The 13,699-nt window shown below is 48.4% G+C and overlaps 1 protein-coding gene across 1 annotated transcript; it reads left to right on the plus strand.

Moving 5' to 3' along the window:
* Window positions 1–238: 238 nt before the first annotated feature.
* ASIP (agouti signaling protein) lies at window positions 239–3,362 on the plus strand (the record flags this gene model as incomplete). Its single annotated transcript, XM_079718799.1, has 3 exons — window positions 239–401; window positions 1,647–1,711; window positions 3,186–3,362. Exons 1-3 carry the CDS (start codon window positions 242–244, stop codon window positions 3,360–3,362), a joined length of 402 nt encoding a protein of 133 aa, XP_079574925.1. The 5' UTR covers window positions 239–241.
* Window positions 3,363–13,699: the final 10,337 nt, after the last annotated feature.

A 13,699-nucleotide genomic window follows, 5' to 3' on the forward strand; every position in this document is an offset into this window, starting at 1 on the left:
AGGGAAGTCCCTCCCTCCCTTTCTTGTCTTTCTTTCTTCCTCTCCCATCTCTCCTTTTCTCTTCTTCCTTCATCAGTTCCCCTTCCCTGTCCTAAGCCTTGCTGGTCCTCCAGCTCCCCTGGGACACTGGGGTATGGAATGGGGTCAGAGCACCAGCCCAAAGAAAGCAGGGGGGCAAATCCATTTGCCAGGACCCCTGGCCCACCTGCCTGCCTTCTCTGTCCGACTCAGGCCTCCCGGAATGGATGTCACCCGCCTCCTCCTGGCTACCCTGCTGGTCTGCCTGTGCTTCCTCACTGCCTACAGCCACCTGGCACCTGAGGAAAAGCCCAGAGATGAAAGGAGCCTGAGGAGCAACTCTTCCATGAACCTGTTGGATTTCCCTTCTGTCTCTATTGTGGGTATGTAGCCTGGCCTGGGGCCCAGCCTCCAGGCTCTGGCCCAAGAGAACTGCAGGATGTCAAACACACTCCCCAAGCTGATACCAGGATCCACTGCCATAGGTCAGAGCTCCTTCGTGCTTATTCCTCAAAACAATCCTGGAGGAATAAAGTGCCCCTTAACTCATTTGGTTTTGGAAAGCCCTGCCTGCCACCAGTTGAATATGCAGCTTAGCATGTTAGAGGCTCTGAGAAACCTTAAAGTCATGACAATTGGTGAATTTGGTTTAACTTACCATTTCTGAAACTTAATGAGTCACAGAACTCCTATCAATGGTAAAAATTTTAGGAAATGCTGCAGAATATGACCAAGTCTGGGATGAACTAGTCCTTTCATGCCAGGGTTGAGAATTGAAAATGACTGCTTAGGAGAAAATATCAGGGGCATTAGAGCCTGGCATGGAGATCTTCTGGTTCGACTTCATCTGACAATAATAATAATAACATATATACTTATTTTGTGCTAGGCACTGTGAAGTGAGTATTATTTTTATTCCTATTTTATTTCACAGCTAAGTAAATTAAGTCTTAGAAAAGTTAAGTAACTAACACACAGTTCTTAATTGGCAGAGCCAGAATTCAAACCCAGGTGTTTAACTCCAGAACCTAAGCTCAAAACGAATATTCCTTGCTGACTTGTCTCTCACTTCAAAAAGAGGATATTCTAGATATATCAGGGAAGGGACTGGGGCACATTAACATTGATTGATCACCTTCGATGTGTCAGACTTTCTGCTTTATAAATATACCTCATTTATCCTCAAGACAACTCTTCAAGGTAGGAATTACAGTATCCTGCTTGCAGATGAGAAAACTGAGTCTTAGGGATATTAAGAGGTTGCTCAAGGCCACAAAGCTGTTATATCGCAGAGTCAGGATTCAAATCAGGTACGCCTGGCTCCAAAGCTCTGAGAAATGGAAAATAGGGATACAGGAAGAACAAGTCCATCCATGTACAAGACATTGAGTCCATTTTCCAGGGCCGCCTTTGCTTTCCCTCAGAGGACTCTTTGCTCTCAGTCTCTGGCTCCAGGTCTGCAGCCAGGCTAACAAGAACCTGCTGGCCTAAGTCCCAAGATGTGATCTATCCAGTCAACCCTTCATCCTCTCCCCTACCTTGGGGCTTCCTGGAGCCCCCTCTGCTCCTCCCACTTCATTGCAGCTCAGGGCCCTCAGAGACTGGCTTTGCTCCTTCTCTCTTTGAAGCACAGAACAAGAAATCCCAAAAGATCAGCAGAAAAGAAGCGGAAAAAAAGAAAAGATCTTCCAAGGTAGGCCTGGGAGCTCACATTGTTGGGGTGGGACTGGACTTAAAGGGAGAGGATCCCCAAGCTCTGGCTAGGAAGTAAATAAAAGATTTCCCAGGCCTACATGCCCACAAGAAACTGAAAGCTACCACAACTTCCTGGCCTCAAGCCCTGAACCAGACACCCAGGAGCTGAGGCCCAGAAAGCTAAGATTCACTGAACAAAATAGCTTACCTGCTAAAAATCATCTTCCTATACTAGCTCACACCCTGCCTGAAATTTCACCATCACTCATTCTTTTGGATGAATGCAATGTTTCCCAAACCTCAGTCATTTCAGAACCATTTCCACAACTTTTACCATATCTGAGTTTCACCTATTTAATATATGTTTAAAATTAAAACTTTAATTTTAAAACTTTCCTATCATGGTTATATAGTTATTTAAAAACCTATACAACCATGATAGAAAACCAGTATCACTTGACATAAATAGAAAATAACCCTAAAAATAAGTAAAATGAAAATAAAACCTTGTTTTTTGAAAACTCAGTTCCTCAGTTGCACTAGACACATTTCAGGTACTCAGCAGCCACATATGGCTGACCGGTGGCTGCCTGTATTGGACAGCACAGCAAAGAATGTCCCCAGAAAAGGGAGTAGCAAACTCAAAGCTCCTGCAGTAGGGGCTCATTTCTTGTGTTCGGTGCACAGAAGGCAGTGTGGTAAAGACCGGTGGGAGAGGTGGGCGGGCCAAACCACAGAGGGCCTCAAGGACCAAAGTAACGGGGAGGAGGGTGTGCTTTAAGCCCGAGTGTGATGCCATCATAGGTCTTCTGAGAGGTCCCTTTTGTGCACTGGAGGTTGGACTGTAAGGGGGCAAGAGCAGCAGACAGGGGCCTAGCCCAGGGTAGCAGCGGTAGTGAAGCAGTGGGTAGACTCCAGATCTATTGTGAAGGCAAAACTGACAGGGAGGGCCTCCCTGGTGGCGCAGTGGTTGAGAGTCCGCCTGCCGATGCAGGGGATACGGGTTCGTGCCCCGGTACGGGAGGATCCCATATGCTGCAGAGCTGGGCCCGTGAGCCATGGCCGCTGAGCCTGCGCATCCGGAGCCTGTGCTCCGCAACGGGAGAGGCCACAACAGTGAGAGGCCCGCGTACCGCAAAAAAAAAAAAAAAAAAAAAAACTGACAGGGATTGTGGCTACACTGGAAGGGGAAGACAACAGAGACGGTAGTTAAAAACGGTGGAGCTGAGTGGGATGCCCTAGGGAGAGAAGAGGCCAGGCCGGAGCCAGTTAAGTTTTGATGAAGTGGGGCATTGTTGGGGGAGCAGGCGGGGACCCGCTGGGGTGCCCTGTGGGCATCGGTCGAGCGGGCGGTGGGCAGCAGGTGGGGATGTCTGGTCAGGGGCCTCCATAGTCCAAGGAGTCCCCAGGCAGAGGTGAGGACGAGTGGGGTGGACGTGGACTGCTCGGGCAGCCCCGGCGTTTCCCCGCAGAAAAAGGCTTCGATGAAGAAGGTGGCACGGCCCCGGCCCCCGCCGCCTGGCCCCTGCGTGGCCACCCGCGACAGCTGCAAGCCGCCGGCGCCCGCCTGCTGCGACCCGTGCGCCTTCTGCCAGTGCCGCTTCTTCCGCAGCGCCTGTTCCTGCCGCGTACTCAACCCCACCTGCTGAGCGCGCCTCTGGGCGGTGGGCGGGGTGGGGCGGGGCTTCCAGGGGCGGGGCTCCCCGGACGGGCCCTTCTGGGGCGGGCGATCTCCAGTAGGTGTGGCTTCCTAGAACAGGGAGTGGGCGTGGCTACTGACGTTGGGGCGGAGCTTTCAGGAGGCGGGGCTTCAAGGAGACTTGGCTTGGGCTGGGCTAAAATCCAAATATATGTAGGCTAATGAAAGGTGTGTGGCTGTTTCTTTAAAGAACCCGAAAGATGCTTTTCCCTTCGCCGAGTCCCCTTCACCGCAGAAGTTCCGCGGGCTGCGCACTTGCTCTCTCCTGGGCCTGGGGAAACATGGTTACCTGGCCCTGAGGCTGCCCTCCTGGTAAGCCTATCTCTGGGTGTGGCCGCCAGAGACAATGCTGCCCCCTTCCTTTAAACCTGGAAACACCCGAAGCTGCCTCCAAAACCAGGGAGGCAGAAAGGAACCATTAAGGAACTGCCTTTCAGTTTCACCCTTTCCCCCTTCTAAGGAGCTCCCCTCAGCCCCCCCAAAACAAGAAAGGCTACAACTCCATACACAGTCTCACTGGGCTGTCTGTCCTAAGGGGTCTGTGGATACAAACTGGGGTGGCTGATTGTGACTGGGCATTGCTCTGGCCTGAAGACCCTAGAGGCTTAGGAGGCTCCCCCAAAATGGCTAGCCTAAGAGACAAATAAAGGAGGGCGGTAGTCTACTGGAGAGGTCTGAGGACCTCAAAGAATCAAAGGAAAAGCTATACAACAAGCCTCAGAAAGTATAGGACTCTGAGGGATGTGAAAAGAGCCAGGTCAAAGAAAACAATGGGCAATGTTTTCAGGGCAAGACTATGGGATAAGTCACCTCCAACAGCTTCAGTTCTTGCATGGGACCATTCATAATTCAAATGCCCTAGAAAGAGAATCTGATTGAGTTTTCCCACTCCCAGGCTAAATGAACACTGATCATTGGTCCCCAGCCATTTTTAATTCTGAAAGCCTAGGGTTTGGGCTCTCCCAAGTAGGAAACAGGTGTTCAGGAATCCTTCTTCACTCCCTGCCCCGGCTCTGTCAGCCAGGAAGGAGGCAGTGGGCCTGGGCGTGGTGAGTAGGCAGCAACTTTTGTCCTGGATTATCAGGGGCCTGTCTCCCAGTGTCCCAAACTGTTGCCTGAGATTCTATCCTTAAAGATTCTGAGTCTGTGGGAAACTGAAATGCAGCATTTTATCTCTGGAAGGACCCTGGGAGGTGCTGTTTTGGGGAGAGAGGTGGTAAAGGTAGGAACACAGTGTGGGCACAGTCACATGAAAACTCCCAGCACCTTGAGAGGAAAGGGTTCTAAATGACATCACCTACTTGCCCTGCTTGGCTGAGGGCATCCCTGCCAGTAGAAAAGCTGAGGTTTCACCTGTCAGCGTCTCCCAGAGCTGGAGCTCTTCCCCAAGGAATCACTATAAGCAAGAAAGAAGAAACTGCAAACGATGGTGATGTAAGAAGATAATTCTTTAAAAAATAATAATAACAAGGCCTGTCTGTACACGAGAAAGAGTCTAGAAAGAGGCTATGTGACAGAATAATGTGGAGCAGTTGCCTCAGCCCTGGTAACCACCATGTATCTCGGTCCTTGGAGGTGAGGACATTGGGGCTCCGGGGTCAGCACAGATGGGGCCACCTCCCCTGATGCACTTGTCAACTTACAATCTTCCCTCTTTCAAATGTTTTAAAACTCCCTCCTTTCCAAGGACCTTTCTCAACTGGAGACCCTTGTGTCTGCAGTGACATAACCAGTATGGAATGGAGGAGGCAAACATCAGACCCTGGACTGGACAGAGCTCGAGCCACCTAGGCAGAGCACACACACAAAAAGATGGGTGCTCCAGGCTAGGCTGGGGACACGACTCTGCACATTGGGAAAGTCTGTGTTTCTCTGGGCTTCTATTTACTTGTCTGTAAAATGGGATATAATCACTCTTGCTGTTCTTGTTATAAATCTGAAATAGTGTTGCTTCTTTTTTTTTTCTGTACGCGGGCCTCTCACTGTTGTGGCCTCTCCCGTTGCGGAGCACAGGCTCCGGACGCGCATGCTCAGCGGCCATGGCTCACGGGCCCAGCCGCTCCGCGGCATGTGGGATCTTCCCGGACCGGGGCACGAACCCGTGTCCCCTGCATCAGCAGGCGGATTCTCAACCACTGCGCCACCAGGGAAGCCCTAGTGTTGCTTCTTATACCTTAACACAACAAGCAACATACACACAGAGACAGAGAAAAGCTACCAGTTGCTTGTTTTTGTTTTCTGTCATTTTGGCTGCATGCCCACAGGGCAATAACCTTTTGTTCCTTGTACCACAGCTGCTGCTGAGTAAATGTCATCAGTAATTAGAATACTGGGAATATACTGCAGCCGCTGCTCCTGTGTTTTCCAGACATTGATCACCTACCAGGCACCATTTGGCCCCCTATGAGTGAGGCCAGAGATGCAAAGCCAAAGACCCAGTCCATTAGTGACAAAACCACTAGGCTGCTGAGTCCAGACAACCGCATGGAAGCCCAACCCATTCACTCATTCAGCAAATGTGTATTGAGCACGTACTAGGTGCCAGGCATTGTGCCAGGTGCTGTGAAAACTGTGGTGAACAAGTCCAATCCTCTCCTTACAGAGCTCATGGTCCAGTGGACCATGACCACCAGCCCTTGTTAAAGGTTAGAACCATTGTTAGCATGTTTGGTCTGTTCCCTCAGACTCTCAGTTCTTACTTCTGTTGACTCAGATCCCTGGTTAGGTATTTATCTGCCCAAGTTCCCCTTCAGCTTGAGAGCCTAAGATTCATCCACCTTTTCAGAATTCCTCCTCAAGCCTTAGGGTCCTGAGAGAATGGTTCTGGGTCTCTGCAAAATCCTGCCTGAGTGACCAGAATTGAAATACATCTGTGACTCAGAGTTGTGAAGATCTGGGACACACACACCCTATTTCCCACACCATTATTCATATTTCTCTCCCCCCTGCCCCATATACACACGAAGTGCATAGGTGAATTCTGTCCTAGATATATTTGTTCTACTTTTGTGGATATTGATTTAGGATCATTTCTTCCTGTAGAGCATGGCCTTACACTTGTGCCAAAGTTCTCACAGTGTGGCCTTGAAGAAGTCACTGACCTCTTGATGCTACTACCATTTCCCCATTTGCAAAATTCGGAGTAAATCAGTCAGAATGTTTTGGTTGCAAACAACAGAAACGATTATGGCTAGCCTAAGAAACAAATAAAGGGGGGCGGTAGTCTACTGGAGAGGTCTGGAGACCTCAAAGAATCGAAGGAAAAGCCATACAACAGGCCTCAGAAAGGATAGGTCCCTGAGGGATGTGAAAGGAACCAGGCCAAAGAAACCAACAGACAGCGTTTTCAGGGCAAAGCTATGGGATGTCACCTCCAACCACTTCAGTTCTTGCATGGGACCATTCATAATTCAAATTCCCAAGAGAGGGAATCTGATTGACCTGAAGTGGTACCCAGGAAAGGGTGGCCCATCTTGAGAGACAGTCCCACAAAGTCTGTTCAAAATGTGGGAGAGGTAATTCTCCAATTAAAAAAAACCAAAGATACAGTTACTGGAGGGCAAAATCCACAACTGGCCACTATGGGACAGCTGGTCTCTGGATTTATTCTGAGGACACTTTTGGCACCAGAAATTCTGCAACATAATCTGAAGCAATGGTTTTCTTTTTTTCTTTTAGGAGAGGTACCCCATCCTCAGTTGAATTCTTAAGGGGGAGCCCCATTATATAATACACATTAAAACACTTTTAAGTTACTATAAAGTTGTAATGATGCACACAAAAATTTGAAATCAGAGATTAGAGATTAACGGTTGCCCTCCCATATCAGCCTCAGCAATCAGTTTGTTTCCATCTTTTGTTTTGGTTGCACAGTACCGAAAAAGGTCTAATTCACACAGAGAAGTTGTTACAAAAAGGTTTTAACAGCTCACCCTGTGACCTCAGAACAGTCTCCTGTTAAACAGAAACAGCAAGAGGTTTATTTCAAAATCTAGTCCAGGTGGTCTCCAACGTGTTAAAATTTGGTGCCTAGCACATTTAAACATGAATGTTTTTATTACTTTTAAATGGCTTCCAAGTTTTTCAAAGTAGAAGTTGAAGCTTATGGTTCTACAGAAGCAATATACTTCAAAAACCACTACCCTGGGCTTCCCTGGTGGCACAGTGGTTGAGAGTCCACCTGCTGATGCAGGGGACACAGGTTTGTGCCCCGGTCCGGGAGGATCCCACATGCCGCGGAGCGGCTGGGCCCGTGAGCCATGGCCGCTGAGCCTGTGCGTCCGGAGCCTGTGCTCTGCAACGGGAGAGGCCGCAACAGTGAGAGGCCCGCGTACCACAAAAACAAACAAACAAAAATCCACTACCCTGAGGGGTAGCAGATCCTCAGGACCTCAAATCCCTTCCTGGCTTGTGGACCACAGGCCAACCTAATTGGCAATCTTTGGATCCTTACTCTAAGTGCCTCCACCTGTTTGAACAACTACAGATGTAGCATCTTCACCCACTGTCAAGAAATTACTCCCAGTCACACAATAGGAACTTTATAAAGGAATTTAACTCCAAAAACCAATTCCCATGTGTGAAGGGGACAGGATAGGTAAAGAAAAGAATTTAATTTTAACTGAATTAGCCAAACCATCTGTGAACTTCAGATTAGTCAGAATAAACGTGTTCCTCCCTTTCTTCTTCCATGCACGAAGTATATTTATTGTGAGGAAAAGGGTGTGTGTGTTGTGGGACTGGGGGTAGGGCAAGAATGTCTTCTGTTTTCTCAGTAAAATCATCAAATGTTTATGTTTACTCCAGAAAAGAGTTTTATACTGATGGCTTGCAGAGAGACAGTAGCTATTGTCAGCTCTCCCAGCTGGCTATGGGAGTTGTAGAATCTGGGAGGTGGCACCACCTAATGGTGATGATGATGATGATGATGACGATGATGATCGTGCCTTCTTGTTATCTGTGGAGCCCAGCAAATAGCTTCATTCCTTTGACTCTTGAAGATTTTCACATCTTTCAGAGCTCCTCTTTGGAATTCCTGGACCCAGTGGCTGCATAGACTACCAGAGCAATAATAAAATCATGACTACTAAAGAAAAATTAATATAATGATGATAATGATAAAAACCTTCCTAAATTACCTAATTTTATAAGATCACATTTACAAGCCATTGAGTGAGCTGATTCCTCCCCAAATCAAAAACTAGAGCCTTATGACTTTGGGGAAAAGTTTAGTTTTTTGCATTTTTTTTCTTTTTTTCTCTCATTATTTATCCCAATGTCTATCAACATCTGGAATTCTGCATAATGTATACATGTCAGAGGTTGCAAAAGAAAAGTAGAGAAGGGGCCTGAGGGGGAAGGGAGGGCAGTGCAGCCCCTGAGGAGCTGGGAAAGAGGGTTATTTGATAAGGGGAAGGGGACATTGAATTCAGTGATCAGCCAAGGGCTACCCCTTTAAAATCCCAAAGCAGCCTTGGTTTCCCAGTCTTAAATGATCTTGAAATTAATTGATCTTTGTCTAACAGAACCTCCCCACGCCCCCTACCCAGGAAGGCCCAACTGTACTGGAGCACCTCAAGTAATCCTCAGTAATTTCACCCAAACCAGAATCATGGAGCCCCCTGCACTGGCTCTGAGATGACTGCAGAGCCTCTGGAGGGTCCTGAGATGCTCCCCCTCTCCCCAGGATGCCTCTGAGGTTGTTGCCTGCCTTTTGCCAGGGACCCAGGGCTGCTGCTAACAGCCTGAGGCCTGTGTGATTTGTAACTATCATAATATCATACTAGTAATGTCTATTGATTGAGGCCTGTGCGATCTGCATTTATCATATCATACTAATAATGTCTATTGATTGAGCAGCTACTTCATGCCAGGATGATACCCAAGCTCCCAAATTTGCTTCTTGAGGTAAGAATTATAGTAAATAAGGGAACTTGGGGCTCAGAGAGACTAGGTATTGTGCCTGGACCTCACACCTCAGCGCTGGGATTCACACCCAGCCCACTTCATTCCAAAGCCTACGCCCCTAACCACCAGGCCACTGAAAGCCAGGCAAAGGAGATTCTGTCTGCCTAGAGCTGACACCTTGCAGGAGCCCCAGCCCCAAGGTTTTCTCCCATTTTCTCTCCTGGTGTCATTTCTGTCTTCTCCACCTCAGCAGGACACTTGAAATTGCCAGAGACGGCAACCCTGTTCAAATGGGCTAAAGGAAAAAAAGGGAACTTTGTTGTTGTCACAGCACTAAACCGTCCAGTGGGTAGATCTAGTTAGCATAAAGCATGGCTAGATTCAGGTCCTCTGGAATGTGTCACTCTGTCTCTCAATTCTATGTTGGTGTCACCCTCAGGCAGGCTTCCCCTCATGGGGGCAAAGAAGCAGCTCTAGGCTCACATTCCTGCCAAGCCTGGGAGTCCTACTGAAGAGAGCGCCTTTTCTCCATTTTCAGGACAGGTGGGTCTCTTTTACAGTTGCCACCTGCTGTGCAACGGGCACTGGGTGGGAGGGGTCGCAAGGGAACTTGTTAAAAATGCAAATCAGGGGCTACCCTGGTGGCGCAGTGGTTGACGGTCTGCCTGCCGATGCAGGGGACGTGGGTTCGTGCCCCGGTCTGGGAAGATCCCACATGCTGCGGAGCGGCTGGGCCCGTGAGCCATGGCCGCTGGGCCTGCGCATCCGAAGCCTGTGCTCCGCAACGGGAGAGGCCACAACAGTGAGAGGCCCACATACCGCGCTAAAAAAAAAAAGAAAGAAATGCAAATTATAGGGCCCCATCTCAGGCCTACTGAATCAGAAGCTCTGGGGGTGAGCCCAGCAATCTGTGTTTTAACAAGCCCTCCAGGTGGTCCTGACACACTCAGGTTTAAGAACCACTGGGTTAGTGGGGATCCGTACAAGCCAGCAGTTAGAAGAGCCAGCAAGTTCCCCACAAAGAGACATGCTGAGGCAGGGCATTCTGTTGGACATACCGTGGGTGTATGTTCCCGGCTACTTCCGTTTCTCTCCCTTGTAATAAGGCAAGTATGAGAAGAACTGTGAATGGGGGCAATCAGACTCTCAGGGTACTTAGCAGTGTGAATGTAGGTACCAACTATTTATGGAGTTGTCAGGAAAAGCCCACTGCCCAGCACCTGGGGTCTTTTGGGACCCCTCGTAGGTTGTAACTCCTCCAGCCAGGGAGAGGAAGCCAGCAGACCTGAGGGAATCTGGCTCCAAGCGCAGCCCTCACTGGGTGCAGGCAGCCCAGGGTAAGCTCCTGGGATCACTGTTGGACAGTTCTCTGTATTGCACCACACCAGATTTCTAGTAAAAATCCTGAAATCCTGGGGTCGAATCTGGACCAACTATGTGAGCTATGTGCCTATCCTTGAGCCAGCTTGGAGAGTGTATCCATGAGGAACTTACTGAAGCTGATTGACAAGGCCTGATCACATAAGCACCCCTGGCTGCCTCCATCACTTCAAGCAGATTTCCTAGCCTTGTCCTCTGAGGTAGTCCTGAGTGGGTCTCAGGGATGAGAATCTGGATTCCTGAGGTTTCCTGAAACCTCAGCTCCCCAAAGCAGAGCTGACCCCTGCCTGCTGCCTCTTGTAGTTCTCCTGGCATAAGCAGGCCCTCACAACCCCTCCTGGGTTTTAGTCCATGCTACCTCAAGCCCTCCAAGCTCCTCATTACTTGTCTCCAACAAGACTTGAAAAGGGATTCCAGCACATCTAGCCTAGCAAGGCCCTCCCACCATAACCTGCCACGGGGAGGTGGGCAGAGGGCCTTGGTACGCAGGAAAGAGCTCTTGCCTAGAGGCAAGCAGGACACCTAGATCTGCAGGGTGACTTTGGACGTCACTTAAACTCTCTGGGCCCGCATTTCTCCATATACAGATGCTGGATTTGGCTCTATAGATGCTCTAAGTTCCTTCCAAGTTTTAAGATCCTAAGACTTTTCTAAAGTACTGTTTAATTTTCTAAATATCCTAAATGTCCTGCCTTCAAAACAGCTCCTTCCCACCCAGCGGTGCCTGACACAGCCCTGAAAACTTGACAAAAAACTCTTTATATATTTACAATAGCCAGGACATGGAAGCAACCTAAGTGTCCATCGACAGATGAATAGATAAGGAAGATGTGGCACATATATACAATGGAATATTACTCAGCCACAAAAAGAAACGAAATTGAGTCATTTGTAGTGAGGTGGATGGACCTAGAGTCTGTCATACAGAGTGAAGTAAGTCAGAAAGAGAAAAACAAATACCATATGCTAACACACATATATGGAATTAAAAAAAAAGGTCATGAAGAAACTTTTCTTCAAGGTTCTTAAAGAAAAGACGGGAATAAAGACGCAGACCTACTAGAGAATGGACTTGAGGACACGGGGAGGGGGAAGGGTAAGCTGGGACGAAGCGAGAGAGTGGCATGGACATATATACACTACCAAACGTAAAATAGATAGCTAGTGGGAAGCAGCCGCATAGCACAGGGAGACCAGCTGGGTGCTTTGTGACCACCTAGAGGGGTGGGATAGGGAGGGTGGGAGGGAGACGCAAGAGGGAAGAGATACGGGGATATATGTATATGTATAGCTGATTCACTTTGTTATAAAGCAGGAACTACCACACCATTGTAAAGCAATTATACTCCAATAAAGATGTTATTAAAAAAAACCCAAACTCCTTATAATACCCGTCGTATCACTGACCCTCAAAACGACCATCTGAGGTAGGTACTTCTGTCCTTGCCCAAAGTCACGTGGTGAGTTAACAGCAGACCCAGGTCTCCTCCCTTCAAAGCCCAGTCCACTGTTCCACAAAATCCCCCAGGTCTTAACCTCCCTTCTCACTTTCCTGGAAAAAAAAAATCCAGTCAGACCAGATACTATAGGACCCTTGGCCAATTCCTTCTTTCCCCATGATGCCCAGGCATCAGGAGTGGAGTTGGGGGGAACAGTAGACACATCAGCTTTCATTGTGGATACCTGGTCAGTGTCAAACATGTGACAGATTAGCAGATCTGAGATCAGAGGTAAGGCTGAGACCAGGTGTGAAAGGAGACGGTGTTTTTTTTTTAAAAAGAAAGGTTCTGAGAACTGACAGGACACCTCCAAAGAGGAAAGGAAAAGGCCAGGATAACAGAAACCAGAACCCCTAGGGGACCGGATGTGGGGGACTACATTGGATCTCACAGAAGGAACATCTGGAAAGGTATTTCTTGAGTCTGGGAGCAGACAGATTTGAGGGAAGGGAGCTGCCATGAAGGATAAGGCGTTTAACCTCCCTGGCTCAGATGAACAGCAGCCTCCCCCTTTTCTACTGAGCAGAGCTGGGATTCTGGTCTCAGAGTCCTACTGGGTACAAAATCCAGCTCACTCTCTCAAAGCCTGTTTTCTGAACTGTAAAATGGGAATTCAAGTCTCTACAAGGTTATCAGGAGGAATAAGTAAGCACTTACTTAGAGCAATGGCTGGTACACAATTAGCTGTAAAAGAAATGGCAGTGGGCAGCAGTGGATCTCGGTCTGTTTTGACTATTGGTGTCATGATTGGTTGAGAGGTGGTTCCTGTGTCGTTTGCTGCTAATAGTAGTTGAAGTGCCAAAGTTTTTAAATTATTTACAGCAGAGTCATAGCATACATTCATGTAACCTAATGCAACGTCAGCTATATGCATGGAGGAAAAAAAGGCTGAGAATTAACTGGGCAGGACACGTTGATGAGCATCCAAGCCCGAGAAAGCATGGGGAGGGTCTATTGATCCTCTAGTTTTCAGCCCTTCACGCCCGTCAGACCGCAGGCCATCGACAAGGGTTTCGCCTGACACCATATACTTTTAAAAGTTAGACTAAACAAGCCCTTCTTTTTCTCACTCAGATGCATTTGCACTCAAATAGTAGGAGTGGAGTTTCAATGCCAGATACAGCCAAGGGCATGCCAAGCATGATGCTGTGGACTCATGGTTGGGAAAGCTGATCTGAGAGGCAGGATTGGCCTCAATCTCCATCTCCTCATGTTCTCCTGTGTACTCAACTCCCACTCAGCTCTGGAGGAAGAAATACTAAAGAGAGCCCCAACGGCAACCCACTACCTTCTGTCAAAACGTCATGCCTTGAGTAGAGCAACCTTCACTTAAACACTCGCCATTTGTCTCACACAAGCGCCTGGCCCAGGACTCAGACCAACCTGAGGTGGAGTCCAGGCAGCACCACTTACCGTGTGATCTTAGGTCAGGCCATTTGGCCTCTCTGAATCTCTCTTCTAATTAATACCAGGTAATAGCCAGAGGCTGAGAATACAAAAA

Source organism: Hyperoodon ampullatus, assembly GCF_949752795.1.
Source record: "Hyperoodon ampullatus genome assembly, chromosome: 14".
Classification (NCBI taxonomy): domain Eukaryota; kingdom Metazoa; phylum Chordata; class Mammalia; order Artiodactyla; family Ziphiidae; genus Hyperoodon; species Hyperoodon ampullatus.